Source organism: Salarias fasciatus, chromosome 18, assembly GCF_902148845.1.
Source record: "Salarias fasciatus chromosome 18, fSalaFa1.1, whole genome shotgun sequence".
Taxonomy (NCBI): Eukaryota; Metazoa; Chordata; class Actinopteri; order Blenniiformes; family Blenniidae; genus Salarias; species Salarias fasciatus.
Genome location: NC_043762.1, coordinates 19,752,841 through 19,770,899, shown reverse-complemented (window position 1 = coordinate 19,770,899; position 18,059 = coordinate 19,752,841). Strand labels below are relative to the sequence as shown.

Below are 18,059 nucleotides of genomic sequence, written 5' to 3'. Positions count from 1 at the left end.
AATGTAAAATACTACAAAATGATACGCTCTGTGTTTAGTTTTTTTGGCATTTGTTGTTAAATATTGTGACTATTAGTTATATATTATCCGCCCCCCCTGAAAAAAATAAATTTTTACCATATAGTTTGGACAGTACATGACATGTTTATGCCATTTTGTGTCTTTTTTATTTGTATATGTTCTCAAATAATAGTTTTTTTTTTAAATTTTACTCAGGTTTATCAAACTTTAGTCATGGAACAGATTTTACGTTCCATGAAATGCAACACAAAGTGCTTGACATATTAAAAACGTTGAAAACCAGAGAGAAATCACCATCATATCAATAATTTACATTATTTTACCATCACTGGTCACTGTAGTGTAATTATTATCACTTGCCATCACTATGAGAGGCTCTCCATTCAGGTCCAGGTTGGTCTTAGCCTTTTCTGTGTGGAATTATACGTTCACCTTGTGCATCAGTATTTTTTCTGCTGGTACTTCATTACTTTCCCACAGTCCAAAATACCTTTTGTTTAGTACTTGCTCTAAATTGCCTATAGGTGTGAATGTGTGTGATAGACCGATGATCTGTTGAGAGGGGTGGCATTTTGAACTGCTCTGCTGTTGAAATAAACTGCAAACTTGCATGAAACAGAACAAAGGATAGCCTTTTATACCAGGTTCTGCTTATGCAGAGTTGGAATAGCTACCATGTGTTACACGAGGCTTACATCAGTTGATTGCAGTTGACACCAGAAAAAGAGCAAAGCTCATCCCAAAGCAATTGACAGTTCATCATGGAAATACAATCCCACAAAATATAAGAGCTGCAATTAAATTATCAATCATGGTTAAATTCTTTTGTACTGGAATAATTTGTGTAATTAATTATTCCAAACACTATTATTTTAAACACTTGACTGTTGTCGAAAACATGATAAGCCACAATCTTCATTATCACACATTGAGGCCACTGAAGACAAATACTTGTAAATCATGTTAATATCTCCAGTAAGACACCAAGTCATAACAGACAATAGAAAGGGGCACAACTAATAATTTCATTTATTGAGACATGAATTTGATGCATAATGGACTTCACCAGAAGCATTACACAGAGTTTCAGACCCCATTAATGGAATTAAGGCAAAAGTAAGTGACAGGATTCAACAATCATTTCTGGAACATAGGAATCACAACAAAGTGTCTGGGTGAACTCTTTTACACAGTACATGTAGTAAATACCAGCTAGTTGAGGCCTATTGCAGGAAAACTCCACTGATGTCAGACATCACAGAGTCTGCACTTGAGTGGCATCGTGGGTTTTCAGGTGTCTTTTAAGGTGATTGAGGCATGTGTAGGTCTTTGCGCAGAGCTGACAGGCGTAAGGTCGAACCCCTGTGTGATTCATGGTGTGTTTTTTAAGTTCGCTGCTACGTGAAAATCCTTTCCCACACTCCGAGCACACATACGGGCGCTCGCCGGTGTGAACGCGCATGTGAAGCGTCACTTTGCTTGCCTTGGTGAATCCTCTCCCACACACAGAGCACTTGTATGGCTTTTCCCCCGTGTGGGTGCGCCGGTGTATCTGCAGCTCGCCGGCTGAGACGAAGGCCTTTCCGCAGTCAGAGCACAGATATGGCTTCTCCCCCGTGTGAGTCCTCACGTGTATGTTGAGATTGCCGGACATGGAGAACCGTTTCCCGCAGTACGTGCACTGAAAGGGCCTCTCGCCTGTGTGGCTGCGCATGTGGAGGTTCAGGTGGTGCTTGTTCTTGAATGCTTTGCCGCACCGCACGCACATCTGAGTCCTCTGTTGTTTGTGCCGCAGCTTGTGAGCTGTCAAACAGGCGACGGAGCTGGAAAACGTCCTGCACTGCTTACACTGAGTGGACAGCTCTGGAGGATGCGGAGGATGAGCCTTCTGATGGGACTTCAGCTCGCTCATGCTGGGATACACATCTCCACACTGTTTGCATCTGAAGTTTCGGTTCTTCTTGTGGGTCAGCTCATGCTTCCCCAGCAGGTACATCTTCTTAAAGCTTTTACTACACTGAGAGCAGTCAAAGCTTTTGACGCTGTGAACACACTGGTGCCTAAATTTCTCCTGTATAGACTGAAAGCTTCGCTCACATTTGATGCAAATATACGCTGCTTTTGCGCACTGCGTCCGCCTGTGGGTTGACAGATCTGACGTCCTCCTGAAGGCTTTCCCGCACTGTGAGCATTTGTAAGGATTCTCTCCAGTGTGCAGTCGCTGATGCTCCAGAAGCTCATAACGGTAAATGTAGCACTTTCCACACTGAGCGCATTTATGTGCAATTCTCTGCCGTTGTGGCCCAATCAAAGAGCTCGATGTGAGCGAGCTCTCAACAGATGCAGATGGCGCCTGGGAGGTGGCTGCAGCACGGCCATCATGTCCGTCCTCAACGTGAACGCCAGGAACACCCTCCTGGTGATTCTCTTGTGTCGTTTTCCCTGTATTGCTGCCGTTTAGTTTGTCAGACGTCTTCTGAGATGGTTGACTAACATCCTGCAGGTGAAAACCTGTGGCCTCTGGAAGAGAGTTCACCTTAGACTGGTCATCAAATATGATCATGTTAGAGTCCACATCTTTGGCACTTAATGAGGCAGGAAGAGTTAAAGACTTAAAGAGCCGTTGCTCTGAGGGAGATGACACTATTGGGGGAAAAAAAAGACAAAAAAAAAAAGTGTTATATTTTACACATGATGTTCATGATAATTCAAAGAAGCACTCATTTGTTTTTGTATAAAACTGTTTATAGCATGTTCATCAGAAATGTCTGGGAAATGTGTTCCTTGCTGTGGGAGTGCACAAGCGCCGGTTCCACAGAGATTTCGGGATGTCTGTGGATTTGTTTTCGGACATCTGTGGCCAACCTGAATCTCATGTGAGGAAGTGGGAACATAAATGATTTCCAAGTCGGTCTGACATTGTTATTCTTATGAAACATTTTTTATTAAGCACGTCATGACTGGTTGCAATGTGTTTTCGGTCTGTGTGAAAGTATTTCTGACAAACGCAATGGCTTGAAAAAAACATTTAGTTGGAAAAATAAAGAAAAAAGTGGGTCATGGTCTTTAAAGGCCTAGCAGATGTTAGATGACAGATCTGTTATATTTATTTTCCACCAACTCTGCAATCAATAAAAGTGTCAGTATAAGTTATGTTTTTTTTCTCTCTAACTCATTAAACTATCAATATGGTTTTGTATATCTTAGAATAATGAACAATTGAAAATGGAGATTTTTCATGTGTTTGGCAATAATAATTTTTTGGAAGACCTTGAAAAACACAGATGACAACTAAAACCTGCAAATATCTTTCTGATCATTCAATATCATCAATTGTAAGGCATTGTCAATAATTTACAAAGTAAAACACTGGCTGTTGTTTAACACAGAGAGACTCACCACTGGAATCTATGCTGGTTATCTCACAAAAACACGATTTGTTTTTGAGCAACACCTTGAGGTCCTCAGCTTTGGTTTGACACAGCAGATCCTCTTCCAGCACAGATGATATGTCACCTATCCATGCTGCAGTCTTTATCAAACAAATACATTTTTTTAAATTCACCAAAACCACATCATCCAGCTCAGTAAGTGTTCAGTAAAAAGAAAAAAAAAAAAAAAATTAAGGGAGTGTGGTGTCTCTACCTGCATGAAGTCTGGAACAATGAACAGCTCTTCCAGTTTGTGAGCCAAGGTGCAAATCAGAGTTTCCAGTGCTTCATCAAATTCAGGCCCATACTCTACAGGAAACACGTTCTGTCAGAAGAGAGAGAATAAATATCTATTTGTTCTCTCTCTTCTCCACTTTTGCCAGTGCATTGATACCTAACTCATCCTGCACAATTTATCCATCTAAATATCACTTTTATTCCTAGTTTTTCATCCAACCATCTTCTATACTCTTTTTTTCCAACACAGGGTTGTCGGGTATTTGAGTTGGGTAAGACTCGATCCTGGACAGGTCGCAGGACAAACACAGTGAGAGACAGTCACACTGACTGGCAATTTAGGACCACAAATCAAACTGAAATACATGTTTTTGTAATGTAGAAATGTTGAAGGGACTGAGCTGTCAAGTTACACTTCATAGTATGAGTAGAAAGCAAATGGCAGAATTCACCTTAAGGTAATGTTCTTTCAGTTTTGAATCATCCAGGAGTTTGTGAACAAGCTGAACAAAGTTGGCCTCAGGAGCTTCATTTCCTGGATTTATCTGACAAATTAAATACATCTAAAATGAAACTCAAATGATAAGCCAGTGGTGGCATTTCAAGAACGTAACATCTCACTCACCTGTCCTGAGCTACTTATACTCAGGTCATCCAACTGGGTTCTGACGCGACTCAGATCGTCTGATGGCTCAGAGTTTAACATCTGTACCATCACCTGGACAAACAACATTAAACAGACAATAAAGATAGCCAAACAGCAGTAAATTGTTGTATTGTACATGTAAGTATCTTACTTTGGCTCTTAAGCCCAGCTTCAGCAGTCGCATCTGTGTGTCTGCCAGGATGCCAGGAATGACTCCAGCGACCAAAGACACAAACTCCTCCACTTTCCTGTAATGCGCTACATTCCTCAGATGAACCACCTTCCACATCACAGCCGACATCAGCCTCAAGGGAGAAACCAGGAGCCTCAGCGATGACAGGGGGAGGGGACCCTCTGCAGGTAGCAATGGACATTAATAACATCATCAAAATTAATTGGCATTGTAATGAAACAAAAAAAAAAGGTAACTGGAAACATAAACATCAATCTGTGTGGCGATGGCTATGCAAATGTTCCTCAAGGTCTTAATGAAATGCAAGAGTCCTGAAACTCACTGCAAACTCTGCAAACAGGCTACAAACATCAAAACATAACGGTATGAACCCAGTGAAGATACTGACACGTTACCCATTCTGTGCACCGGACTTCGGAGAGTTGACGGAAAGTAAAGGGTTTTTGATTAAAGCGTTCCTCTTCTGTGTTGTAAAAAACGACTAAACGTTTCTGATAAGTTCCTTCATGTCAACACAAACACAGCGGAGCAACACTTCCGGACTTTTCTTCTTCGTGAGATGTTTCAGTTTTGTTTTCTTCAGCGCCACCTGCAGCCTGCTACCACAAAACGCAGCCAGGCTATTCATTCAGAATACTTTTTAATTTATCATCATCTTGATGACAAATATAACAAAAGCACAATTTTAGATGGACTGGAATGTTTCTATGAGCATTAATCAACACAGAAATATTTGTAACTTGGCTAATTAAAGTGTTGCTTCACTGGGTCAAAATATGAGACAGAAGCCCATCACTTCCGCTGTGGAATCAGTCGTGCACGGATCGTGAACAGGATTACGTAACACCCGGACACCTGGATAACTCAATCACTGCTTAAGATAATCTTTTGTCTGTGGTGATTGATCTGTTTGAACAGATAAAGCACAGAGGACAAGCCGAAACAATGTGAGACAATACAATCACATCAGTGTTAGAAAAAAAAAAACCCCAAAAAACCCCCAAACAAATCATTTAATCTTCTGGAGCTGTAATGCTATCAGTTTCAGGTTAAGTGTAATTTATTTAACAAAAGGTCAACGACAGAAGCTGAGCTGCATTGATGGGATTTACCGGAGGAGAGATTAAAACACTGATTTAACATTAGATGGGACGTTTCTACTCAGAACAATGAAATGATGGACTTGTTAATGTGTGTTTTTTCTCACATTGATCTCTAATACCGCCCAGAACGTGAGCAGCAGAACTCATTTCTCCGAATCGAGCGCCGATCATCAGACTCTCAGAGACTTTCAGGAGCAGAAACACTGTTCCACTCGGACATCACTGGACGTTAAGCTGAAAGTAAGTGCTCAGTCAGTATCATCACATCTGTTTTTTTAAAAGCGCTCTGAGTGCATCTTTAGGTGGTTTTGTGAGATAAAAGCAGCACCCACTAGTGGCTGCACAGAAACACTACACCCGTTATGAAACATTTTTAGATTTTGGAACTTGGAACTTTTCTGAAAGAAAAGAATAACATTAATAATTTTGTCCTGAAAAACTATGTTTTTCTTCCCAAATAGCAAGAGCATTTTTGTAGATTCTATGTGAAATCAGTCAAGAAAACAGAATGGAGAATAGAGAGCAGAAAAGGGCAGAATGATGGCACTGTGGCCTCAAACTGGATTAAACAATGAAGATTAACAATGAAGAAAGTCACTATCGAGAGCCGTCTAACCCATTATTTATTAAACTGAAAGTTTTGACATTTCCCGTTATTGTTGATTTAAGCATCCTAAAAATAATGTATAAGGCAAAGTGGAATTTATTGCTGTAAACCTTCAGAATATGTTCGAAATAAGAACCAGTAGATACAATCTTAAAGGAATAGACTTGTTCAAAAAACCCAGATTCAGAACCATAATCAAGGAAAGAAACATTGTGGTAAAAGGAGTGAACTTGTGGAATGCTCTGAAACAGGAAATCAAAGAGTGTAAAACAATTATGACATTTAAGAAATATATAAAAAATTCCACACTGGAAAAATATGAAAATGAAAACTAAGTTGTTGCGGGTGAAAATTTTTTTTGATTTAATGAATATGAGTTTTTGAGTATCGTTACTTTGTATTTGTTCAAATACTGTATGTAAAGGGGCTGATATAATAAGATTGTTCTTCTTTCTGCTCCTTTTCTTTCGTTTGTTTGGTGTCTAGACTCAGGGCCGGCTCTAGGCATAGGCGAACTAGACGGCCGCCTAGGGCGCCACGTCCCGTGGGGGGCGCCGCGGTCGTACAAGGGGCGCCACGACGCTCTGTGTTCCGTGTGCCCCGCTGTGCAGCGGTCCGACGCACTGCGCTCCTCGTCCTCGGCGCTGCCCGGCACTGATCGGTATTGTTCGGCACCCCCCCCCCCCCCCCCCCCCCCCCCCCCCCCCCCGCTCAACAAACGTCGGGACCGCTCGAAAAACACGCTCCCAAGGGGCGCTCGTCTCGGACTCGCCTAGGGCGCCTCTGAAGCCCGGGCCGGCCCTGTCTAGACTGATGACATTGATGTAGTTTCATCTTTTTTGTTTTTTGTCTTTGTGTTGTTTTAAACGAAAGAAACAAATAAAACAAACCAAACCAAACCAAGGTCCGATGGTTTAGACTGCAAAGCACAATACCAGCCACACTGTAAACCCTGATTGTTGATTCAACTCACAGAGATTGAGTTCATATGACTTAAATGCATTAAAACTATGACATTACTTATTATTTCTGATTCAGGTTAACTTTTTGGTGTCCTTTCTGATTGTACTCATGTTTTTAAGTCAAATCAATAACAAATTTATTGTCTGTGCTCAAATTACTTAATATCATCAAGTTTTGCCTGTTGCTAATAGCAACACATTGGCGCCACCCACAAACCCGCCAGGAATCCAGTTTTTACCAGTTCTCAGAACATTGTGAGCCAGAAAGAGAAGCTACAGCAGAAGCATCTTTCACCAGTGGAGTTGTTTGAAGCAAGTTGACCCACGTTTGAAGCCTTCAGTGGACCTGAGCTCGGCGTAAAAAAGGGTAAGTTTAAAGTTATAACTGAGTGCATGCACGTGGTTAGCTCGTTGTTAACAAGCTAGCTAGCGTGTTAGCTATGCTGACTTCCGTGACCGGCGCGCAGTGTGCTTCTGGGCCGCGCAGCCGCAGTGCCGCGGGTGGTGAATCCGCTTCCAGCTCCGCGCTGAGCGGACAGTCAGCACGCAGAGAGCCCGGCAGAGCGCTACAGCGGCTCGTTCACTGGACAAACAAGCCCGCAGCAGACCGCTCTCTCTTCGGACAGCGTCTCACGGAGCTGCTCGGCCGGGTCCGGCTCCACGGAGGCCGGCCGGCGGAGCGCTCATGGAGATGGTTGAACACTGAGCAGATAAAAACACTGCTGGGAGCCGAAGACTTCTGACTATAAAGCTAAAAATCAGAACCTTTTGCGTATGTCACAGATAATATATAATCTGCTTCACCTGGGGTCCTATGTGAGAACTGAGAGGAGCAGTGAATGAATTTAAAAGAAAAAAAAAGTTTTATCATGTCCTTTTAGAGCCTTCCTGGTAATGGGACTGAAGATGTAATGTAAATTAGAAAAAGTAGACATTTTATATGCTTTCCTTTCTCTTGATGTGTTTTAATATCTTCTTTACTGTGTTTCTCCCTAACAGCTGGAGCTGAGCTGAGGTGAAGGTGGCCTGCCATCACCCAGATGTGTCAGAGCTGGCTGGCTCTCTGTACTGAACGCCAGGTAGGGCTGTGTTTGTCTCAATATGCTTCATGTTTTGGAGCCCCTCTGGTGACATTTGATTATAGAAAATAACTACTGCGATTTGTATTGTTGTTATTTCTATACAGACTGTTAATTGTCGCTTAAACCAACAAATGCGGGCAAGTCACATTGAATTTTATCACTTGGAAATGAATTATTATGACAAAAGCATGACATAAAGTGACATAACCTGCACAACCATCTCTGAACAGAAGTGATGTAGTCATTAGCGGTCATGAAAGGCCGACATCCTGCACGGTTTAGCTTTCTCCCAGCTGGAGCACACCTGATTGCAATGAGGGACTCTTCACTGGGCTTTTCTACTAGTTTTGAGGACAACATCAACATGATGAGACAGAGGTGTGCTGCAGCAGGGAGAGAGCGGAGACATGCAGGAGGCGGCCCTTGAGGACAGAGGTGGACACCCCTGGACTACAATAATCACATTTTATTTTCATTTGGAATTCAATGTCACTAGAAGGGCTGCATATTCATCAAAACTGACTAAAAGAATAATATTTCAGTCTGGGTCATTGCCTGAAAAGATCACATCATGTTGTCATGTTGTTTGAACATGACCATGTTTGTTTTACATGTTTCAGGTGTGTCTGGAGTTCTAGAGGGTGGCTGGAAAGAGCCTGAGACAGGAGTTCCACAAGGTCCGTGGCCATGGCAGTCCCAGGCTCATGGAAATCTTCAAGGCAAAGAGAGTCCTCACAGGGCAGGACCTGATGCCACAAAGGTCAGCTGATTTTCAATTGAATTTATTCAGGGTGAGGGTGGGGGGAATTGAGTCACATCAGTATCAGTATTTTTGTTTAGTGATTTTTAAATAGATTTCAAATTTTGTTGTTGTTGTTGTTGTTGTTCAAAAATCATTTTTCTCCACCCCAAAAACTTATATTGGTTCTAGTTTACTGTTTCAAATGTTTTCCCTTCACAATCTAGTGATATCAGATCCATTTGCAAAACAAAAATAAAAAACTACAAGAGAAAGGCGACCAAGTTCAAAAATGTACTGAAATAAAACAGCCAACATCTCTTTTTAAATCCAAAGTGTGGACCCATTTTGGGTCCTGAGTGGTTTTCTGTAGCGGTCACTGGGCAGTGGGTGGACACTGGACTGGGCAGACATGTGGGCTGTGTGCCTGTAGAGACTGTAACTCCATATTGTCATGTTTACCTGATTGTGCCCTGTTACCTTTTTCAGGACATTGATGAAGAGGAAGATTGGTGCGGTGGGGATCCTCTGCCATGAACGGGAGAACATCACTCCACACTCACAGTCCCTGCACCAATACGCTTCCTCATGGGAATCATCGTAGAGGGAAACATTGTGATGGACACCGACAGCCTGCCTCAGGCTAAGAACATTGTCTTTGGACTCGCCTGCGCACTCCGTCTCAACTACGCAAAGTGCATGAAGAACACCTTTGATTTTGTTCAACAGGTACTTCTGTAAGAACGATCTGAAACCTAAACCCCAGACACTCAAGAATCAGCCTGCAATGTAAGATGCGGAATCTCCTCCTGTCCTTGGAGGTTTTTTGTTTTTTTGTTTACTATCAGTCTGTGGTTTTGTTGTTTTTGTTGCTGAAAAAAAAGGTTGAGTTTTTGTAAAAAGTTATGTTCAATGAAAACATTTGGCTCACTGTAATTTTGCAGTTGTCTGTATACATAGCTCCATTTATTGAAAGCAAATTTTAAGTTTCAGGAACAATAAAGGTTATGTTTGGTCAGTAAGAATATATAATTTGGTTGAACTACTAATGAAGTAATGGTTACTTAACAAGCTGAGTTAAATACATGGGTAGACAATGATTGCTTAAACTAAGTTAGCTTAAGTTACTGTAACTTGCTTATTAGTACATTCAACTTGAATTTTCTATTCCATTCTGTTAGAAGCTGAAGTACATTGAACGCAGTTCTCTTCACTTGTTCAACCAAAGCTCCATTACTTAACTTTTTTAAGGCAACGAGTTACCTTTGGTTTTTTAAGTTGAGTCAACTATTCGGGTTTAGAGTGCAGAGACCTCAGCAATAAAACATTGTTACTGAAGTTTTGAATAATTTCAAATCCCATTTAATGAAATGATTTTTTGTGTGCATGTGTGTGTGTGTGTGTGTGTGCAGAAAATGACCAAAAAGGGTAGAAGATCAGACTGTGGCCCGAGGAGGGGAAGACAGGAGAGGTCCGTGGAGGCAGAGGCCCTCAAACCCCTCGAAGAAATACAGAAGAAACTTCTTTTTGAAGAGAAATGTTTAAACAAAAAGAAAGAAGATCTGGAGATCGAAAGGAAGAAAATGACCATAGAGCGGGAAGCCCTACAGAAAGAGCGCAGTCGGATGGTTGAGATGAGGAACGCATTCTGCTTGGAGAAAGAAAACGTGAAAAAAGAGAGAAAAGCCTTGGAGGATGAGAAGACAGCGATGGCCATCTGGAGAGAGGCCTCCAGGCGGGAGCAGTCTGAGGTACAGAGCATGAGGGAGGCTTTCCAGCTGGAAAGACAACGCATGCAGGAAGAGAGAGAAACCTTTGATCAGAAGGTCAGGGAACATCTCATGGTGATGAGATCCTTTGAGGATGAATATGATGACATGATCAGTGACAGAGAGGCATTTCAGATCGAGAGGGAAGAGATGGCGATGATGAGGAAGGCCTACATCAGGGAAAAAGCAGGCATCCAGAAGCTGAGAGAAGAATACCAGCTGGAAAAAGACCGTTTGGAGAAAGAGAGAAAAGAGTTCAAAGAAGAACAAGTGTCCAAATTTAGGAGAAGAAGAGCCTTCAATGCTGAGAAAGAGGCCATGAATGAGGAGAGGAAGGTGTGGGAAGCTGAGAAAGAGGCCATGAATGAGAAGAGGAAGGTGTGGGAGGCTGAGAAAGAAGAGCTGGAGAAGCTGAGGAGAGCCCTCTGTCGGGAAATGGAAGACCTGCAGAAGGTGAGGAAGGAGGTTCTGAACGCTGACACTCTTCAGGCCCAAAGCCTCCTCACTAATTTAAACATGTCGAATCATGTAATAATTCATCACAGCACATTTCATTGCATAATGTAATCACAGTTCTGTTCTATTGTCTGAAGGAGGCCGACATGATGCAGAGTAAAAACCTGGCAGAACCAGCACACACACCTTCCCTGGACGCCGCTGCCACCGGAGATGGAGAAGCGCCGTGTCAGCCATCCTGCAGCTCTGTTTCCGTTGCCTTGCAGTGACGTGTGAGGCAACTGCAGCGGCCAGAAGATACAGAAACATCCAGATGGATCAGACAGTGGATCAGACTCTGATGAGCCAGCACAAGCTCTTCCTTGGACATGTCTACCTCTTTTGATGATTCACATTGAAAATAAAAATGTTCCTCAGAACATTTTCCATTTTAACAAGTATTTCTGAGGAACACTGGGGAAATATTTGGCCACTTCAGTGGTCTTCGACTAATTCCTCACTTTGGCGAGAACACTGTCTGAAGAATGTTTTAAGATACTTTAAGACCCCTGTCAAGGGAAAATCTTCTTAACTTTTTTGAATAGCCTACATGTTCTAAATACAGAGCTTTCTCTCCTTCAAGGCACCGCGTTGTTGTAAATAGTTTGAAGTGCTCCATCTCTGTACCTTGGCTCCTAGTTTATAGTTCCTTTTTTTTTTTTGGTTTTTTGTTTTTTGTTTTCCTTTTCCTTTTTAATACGTGCTAGTGAAGGAATGGAAAAAAAACTGCATAAAACATTTTTTTTTTTGAGAGGGGAGTTAAACAGAGAACAATGGTAATAGAGTACATGCTGAAACGAGTAAACACGCCCCCCCCCCACAAAAAAAAGGAAAGAATCTATTCAGTATTTATATTATGTGAATGATTGTATATGTTTGTACTTTCCAAATAAAAATGAAATTTGAAAAAAAAAAAAAGAAATGAAAAAAGTTCTGTTTTGCTCTGACAAAAATGTCTGTGTTGAAGTTAAAATAAAACACGCCTGCTGGGAACCTGCTGAGATTCAAGACAGTAAAACAGGTATAGCTCAGCAAAAGCCTGATTAAAAGTCTGTTTTGCATCAGTCATATGCACATCAGGACTTTCTGGAAACAAATCTTAAACACAGCAAATCTTGAGTTAGCCCATTCCCAGCAGCCGGTCCCTCATGATGAGACCTGCTCATCGTGAATAGCAGCATTCTTCATCTGGTTGCACAGGGCTTTGTCCATCCTCGTCAAAGGACGTCCACTCCCATGTCTTTCTGGGACTCTTCAGTCTCTCTGCGTCTGCGTTCACCCTGCTGATGACTCTCCAAGCTCGAGTTTGCACGTGTTGGTCTGTGTTGGTCCATTAACAGAACCGCGACCTGCCAGTGTCGAACCCTGGGTGGCGTGGGTGGGATCGTTCTCGTTGATGGGATGGGCTCCAGCCGCCTGGATCCAAATCTGGACAAAGTGCGTGCTGGAGTATGCTGATTGAAATCTGTGATTCTATAGAAAACAAATGCATTTATACAAGCAAGGCCCCATTTTTTTTTCTCTCTTGGAACTAAAGTGATGATAAACTATCCGCATTCTTGAAATTAATCTGTAAATGCAATACTCCCCTGGTGGTGGCAGTGAAGGATGTGAAATTGTGATGACCCAGTATTTAACAGAAACACAGGATCCATGAGAAAGTAATTAGATAGTGCCCCATCAGGCCATCTGGGCAGCGTTAGCCACCATGACTAAGTAAATCCCCTCAGTGCCTGGTGGATAACAGAAGGGCCACTGTACCTAAAAAGGCTATTTCCTCTTCTCTAGCTCTAGCCGCTTTTATAAACAATCACTTGGAAGCAAAACTTGCAAAAACACAAACACAAAACTTCATGGTCCGTTCTCCGGGGCTCCACTGTCAAAAAACATGTATATTTGAGGATAACAGGTGACTGAGTTGTCCTAAAATATGACTGTGTGTCCTTCTGTTTGCCTTGTGATGGGCTGGATACCCGTCCAGGAGAACACAGGTGGGATCAACTCGACACCCTCAAGACCCTGAACTGGATTTTTAACAAGAACCGATAAAATAAAACAAACAAAGTTAGCTGGAATTTCTAAAGCCGACTCTCCCATAATTCAAAGCTGTAAAAACTCTCCAGTAGATCTGAGGACGAACAAAAATTAATGTTAAAATTAAATTATTTTCTACTGAGCTCACAGAGTGACAATGACAAGACAAGAAAATCAATCATGATATTAATGTACCTGAAAGTTAATTCGGTATACGCCATAAATTCACCACGCAATCGATCAAATTCCTTTTGCATTTCACTTCACATTTTATGCAGTTACTTCATAATACATTTCAGTGACATTAGAGCGTTTCACTCTGCTGACACATTTGGTAATTAGACATAGTGCCTTTTTAATCTTTTTAAAAAGGTTTTTTTTTTCCTCACTGATGAAGCTTTAATCTCCGCCACATGTCCAAACGCTTAAAAATCAGATCAATTACCAAGTCACAGTCATTCAAGGCACATTATTCTGGCACTTCACGGACAAACCCAAATTACATTCTGCGTAAGCATCTGCCTGGCCTGGACGGAAAAAGCGAAGTGTGTGTGTGTGTCAGTGCATTTATGTACACTTGTGTACAGTATACATGACTGTGTGTTTGTGTGTGGACGATGAATAGATAAAGAGAGTGAGTGCGTGTATTTGTGTGTGTCTGTGTGTAATTAAAACAAGTGATTTTTTTTTTTTTTTTTTTTTTTTGCATACAGATTATCCCTCTATCCCAGCTGGTCAGAGTTGGATTTGACCACCCCGACAACCAGAGAGGAAATCTCTTTCGGCTAAATCCAAATTGGCACCCTTGATGATTTTTTTTTTTTTTTTTTTTTTTCCCAAACTGAAAACGTGGGAGTGTTCAACTATAAACTTGACTTCAGCATCACATGCTAAGATACGTTTTGGTCACATTACTTGCTGATATCATGAGATAAAATGTTTTTTTTTTAATTTGCTATGTTTTTTTTCATGACTGCAGTGGATCTTTTGGTGGTTAATCACGTTGCAACATCACTGCGCTGTTCTGTATCCACAAGAGAAACCATTTCTCTAATTTATATCTGTAAGTAAAGCATGTTCATCAGTGAGGATGCTTTTTGATGAGACTGTACTGCACTGGCCGAGCCACTGCGAACAACTGCAAGCTGTAAAGGGCAACATGCTCACAAGGACAGACAGGCGGGGAGATGCAGCGGTTTTGTGCACATCTGTCCTTTTTTTTTTTTTTTTGGGATCCATGGACTCAGAGACAGAGAGATTTAACAGTCCCTGATGTGTAATGAGGTCAAATCAGCTGAAAATGGACCGACACTCACAGTTCTGGACTCTGTTTTGATATGTTTTTGTAAAAAATAAATAACATCTAGACATTTTATTAATGGACGTGAAAGGAGAGTAAAAAATGTCAAAGACAGAGGACACATATAAAAAAAAACAAAACAAAACAAAACAAAAAAAACTCCAAACTACGTATCACTGACTGCACTGGAACCTCCACAAATATGGAAAAGAGTTTTATTACTTTTTTTTTCAAACAGTCCATAAAACTTTTAACCTAAATGCAATACAGACAATCAGGTTATCAAGGAAGGTCTTTATATAAAAATGAACACATTATGTATAGATAATTTGATCATGTCTTCTTCTGGCCTCCACAAGAGTCATTAAAACGGCCTTTTCGATATAAATACATTACAAAAAAATAGGTAAAAATTAGCTTTACATAACAATGTACAGCCTCAAAGCTCTTTACACACTTAATTACAAAATGAGCTTTCAGCGCACTCATGCTCTTCCAGTCCACATCCATCAGATCAAATTAATTTATCCAAAGAGATTCAGTGAAGTGTGCAGACAACAATCAAAAATCAGGCACATGATTCAGGGATTATCCGTACACACAGCCCTTCGTTGTAAATGACAGTCGAGCTTAAACTTCCAACGTTAGATGTGACAAGCAGCTGTGAGCGGTACTTTTTCATGACAAAAGATGTTTCCTCACGTGAGAAATAATCTATCTGTGCGTCCCTTTGTGTGTCTGTGTTATGAAATGAATACATTTGATTACACTGCTCAGTAAAAAAAAAAAAAAAAGTCACTGAAACATCATGATTTCCTCGCAGGAATAAATTCCAAATTAATTTGTCTTATCATTTGGTATGAGCTCCTTTCTTTAATTCGAAGAATCAATTAGAAAAATGTTGAGATGATAATGGCATCGCTTCAAACTTCACTTTTATTGTGATGTTTGCATGTTCTCCCAGCGTGAGGGTTTTCTGGGTGTACTTTGTTTTTTTCCCCCCGTAGTTCAAAAACATGTGCATCAGGTGGATTAGCTTCTCTGAAGTTGTGAATCTGTGCGTCTGTGTCTCTGTTCGTCTTGTGGTGGACGGTAACTTATTTACACCGAGTTTTGCTCGTAGTCAGCAGGAATCAACTCCAGCTCCTCGTGACCCTGAGTTGGACAAAGTGGGAAAGAAGATGGAAGAATTTACCCCGACGACTGATTGCAATGACTGAGAAAATAAGATGTAATGAGAGTCTTCATATGTCCACATCCTGTATTGTAGCCGTCGCTTATTACAGTGGATTCTGGAGGATTCTGTATTTGTTTGAAACTGAAGGTAAGAACATTTTACTAAAATATTAAAGGCTCGAGGTTTCATCTACAATGATGTATTTCTATAACTTCTACCAGTTATAAAATCACTTCAACTAATGTGTTACTGTGATATTTTAGCTTGCATTCTACCTAAAATCAATCAAATGTGTTTGTGACCACTGAAAATTACGAATAGGAATCTAAAATTGTAAGTAGTTTCACGCTGTAGAGCTGACAGTAGAAAATGTATTGTTTTCTGTAAGTTAGGCCTCTTTTCCATCTCAACGTTCACCTTTAAGTTAATATGATATATATAATTTCTCCTTGACGTCCTGCAGGCGTACGCTGCCACATACAGCTTTTCCCTTTGAATTCGAGGCTGTAAATTCTTTAACTATTTCCTGTTTTCTCACTATCTGGTAAAATATGAAAAAAAAAAATGCAGTGTCTTCAACTGTGGGCGATTTTGATCTACTGTGCATTCTCCGCTGTAAACAAAGCAATCCAAAGCACTACAATTACTCTGCACACGACTGAGTCTCAAAGAAAGGTCTCCTCGTAGTTTTCGCCATGCTCAGCGAGTTCCGGATCTCTGGCCGCCTCGGAGAGGGTCATGGAGGCCGCCCTGGTCACGCTGTCGTAGGACGGCGGTGAGGACATCAGCACGTCCTCCGTTATCTGCATGAAGTCCACCCCCGTCGGCCCGTAATGCTGTATCATGGACGCTATGAGCCCCTCTCTCTCCGGGGCGTTTTCCACGTCCACCACAGCCTCGTAGTTGATCTGTCTGTAGAGGTAGGACGCCTGCTTCATCTGCCGGCGCACCAGATGTCTCCTGTAGCATCTTTGGATGATGATGGCGGACACCTCCTCCAGTTTGCGCCGCAGCGTGGAGGTGATAGGCTCGTGGGATATTTTGGAGGGGTTGGTCATCATGAATTTCTCCTCCATCTGCTGCTTGAGGGCGTCCATTTCACCCGACTCCCCCAGGACGCGCTTCGTGAAGGCAAACAGGATGTCCAGGCAGTGGATCCGGTCCCCGCTGACCATGGGGAGGTCCATGGCGATCAGCTTGATCTTGTTGGGCTTTGCGATGCGCAGCGGCTCCGACAGCGTGTCGGCGAAGCTCGACAGCATGGAGAACTCGATGAACTGCGTGGCCTCGGAATCGAACTTCTCCCAGACCTCATAGAACATTTCGAAGTCGTCTTCGCTCAGCGGCTCGGTGCTCTCCTCGGTGGCGACGCTGAAGTTCTCCAGGATGATAGCTATGTACATATTTACCACGATGAGGAAAGAAATGATAATGTAGCTGACAAAGAAAGCGATGCCCACTGAGGGGCTCCCACAGTTTCCCCGGGTGTTGGTGCCTGTATTGACAAAGTGAACGTCACACTCGTCCGGGGAACTGGCCATGATGGGGCTCAGGAGGTTGTCCCAACCTGCGGAGGTGCTGATCTGAAAAAGGCAGATCATACTGTTCCCGAAGGTCTCGAAGTTGAACATGTCGTCGATCCCGTCTTGCTTTTTCACGTACGCAAAGTTCGCCATACCGAAGATGGCGTAGATGAACATGACGAGGAAAAGCAGGAGGCCGATGTTGAAGAGTGCCGGCATGGACATCATTAAGGCAAACAGTAAAGTCCTTATTCCTTTGGCTGCACGTATAAGTCGAAGCACACGTCCGATCCTCGCCAGTCTGATGACTCGGAAAAGGGTCGGCGACACAAAGTACTTCTCAATGATGTCGGCAAGAACGATTCCTGAAGGACACCAAAACAAAACAGGTTTGTCATATTGCTCTTACCTTGATGTTCAATGATAATAAAAATGTGAAATATGTGTACTTGGCTTCAATTCTTACCCACAATAGACAAAATTATAACCACAAAATCAAAAATGTTCCATGCAACGGTGAAGAAATAACAGCGAAGGGCAAAGATCTTGATCAGGCATTCGGTGGTGAAGATCACGATGAAGACCAGGTTGATCATGTTGAGGATGAACTCCATGTGCTGCGACTGCTCGTCGGTCTCCATCATCATGGTCACCATGTTGACGATGATGAGCATCATGATCATGATGTCGAAGGCCTGCCTGGACACCAGGTCGAAGAAGAACGCCTGCAGGATGTTCTG

The 18,059-nt window shown here is 42.1% G+C and overlaps 2 protein-coding genes and 1 pseudogene across 6 annotated transcripts; 1 reads left to right on the top strand and 2 right to left on the bottom strand.

Moving 5' to 3' along the window:
* Positions 1-1,036: 1,036 nt before the first annotated feature.
* Positions 1,037-5,062, bottom strand: LOC115406059 (zinc finger protein ZFMSA12A-like). 3 transcript variants are annotated; one of them, XM_030115945.1, is made up of 7 exons: positions 4,924-5,062; positions 4,487-4,689; positions 4,315-4,407; positions 4,142-4,234; positions 3,667-3,777; positions 3,421-3,553; positions 1,037-2,664 (listed from the first exon to the last, which is right to left on the bottom strand). In XM_030115945.1, the coding sequence occupies exons 1-7, from the start codon at positions 4,925-4,927 to the stop codon at positions 1,277-1,279; spliced, it is 2,025 nt and encodes a 674-aa protein (XP_029971805.1). In that variant the 5' UTR covers positions 4,928-5,062; the 3' UTR covers positions 1,037-1,276. The 3 variants fall into 3 exon arrangements, with proteins under 3 accessions (XP_029971805.1, XP_029971806.1, XP_029971807.1); XM_030115946.1 differs by having other exon boundaries at positions 4,917-5,042; XM_030115947.1 differs by lacking the exon at positions 4,142-4,234.
* Positions 5,063-7,428: 2,366 nt separating this feature from the next.
* LOC115406070 (trichohyalin-like) lies at positions 7,429-12,098 on the top strand. 3 transcript variants are annotated; one of them, XM_030115963.1, is made up of 7 exons: positions 7,429-7,567; positions 8,200-8,279; positions 8,903-9,042; positions 9,294-9,297; positions 9,511-9,750; positions 10,434-11,243; positions 11,384-12,098. In XM_030115963.1, the coding sequence occupies exons 5-7, from the start codon at positions 9,610-9,612 to the stop codon at positions 11,513-11,515; spliced, it is 1,083 nt and encodes a 360-aa protein (XP_029971823.1). In that variant the 5' UTR covers positions 7,429-7,567; positions 8,200-8,279; positions 8,903-9,042; positions 9,294-9,297; positions 9,511-9,609; the 3' UTR covers positions 11,516-12,098. The 3 variants fall into 3 exon arrangements, with proteins under 3 accessions (XP_029971823.1, XP_029971822.1, XP_029971824.1); XM_030115962.1 differs by lacking the exon at positions 9,294-9,297; XM_030115964.1 differs by lacking the exons at positions 7,429-7,567; positions 9,294-9,297 and adding an exon at positions 7,743-7,972.
* Positions 12,099-16,370: 4,272 nt separating this feature from the next.
* The window catches only part of LOC115406083 (sodium channel protein type 4 subunit alpha-like), a 32,409-nt pseudogene continuing 30,720 nt past the window's right edge, over positions 16,371-18,059 (bottom strand).

What these genes read in the sequence shown, in the direction of transcription:
- LOC115406059 (XM_030115945.1), bottom strand. An exon ending in TGAAAGAACATTACCTTAAG is followed by an intron (nt 3,778 to 4,141) that starts GTGAATTCTGCC and finishes CTCTTCTGACAG; the next exon opens with AACGTGTTTCCTGTAGAGTA. An exon ending in AACCAGCATAGATTCCAGTG is followed by an intron (nt 2,665 to 3,420) that starts GTGAGTCTCTCT and finishes TTCCCCCAATAG; the next exon opens with TGTCATCTCCCTCAGAGCAA.
- LOC115406070 (XM_030115962.1), top strand. Translation starts at nt 9,610, where the DNA reads ATGGGAATCATCGTAGAGGGAAACATTGTGATGGACACCGACAGCCTG. An exon ending in CCTTTGATTTTGTTCAACAG is followed by an intron (nt 9,751 to 10,433) that starts GTACTTCTGTAA and finishes GTGTGTGTGCAG; the next exon opens with AAAATGACCAAAAAGGGTAG. An exon ending in AAATGGAAGACCTGCAGAAG is followed by an intron (nt 11,244 to 11,383) that starts GTGAGGAAGGAG and finishes TATTGTCTGAAG; the next exon opens with GAGGCCGACATGATGCAGAG.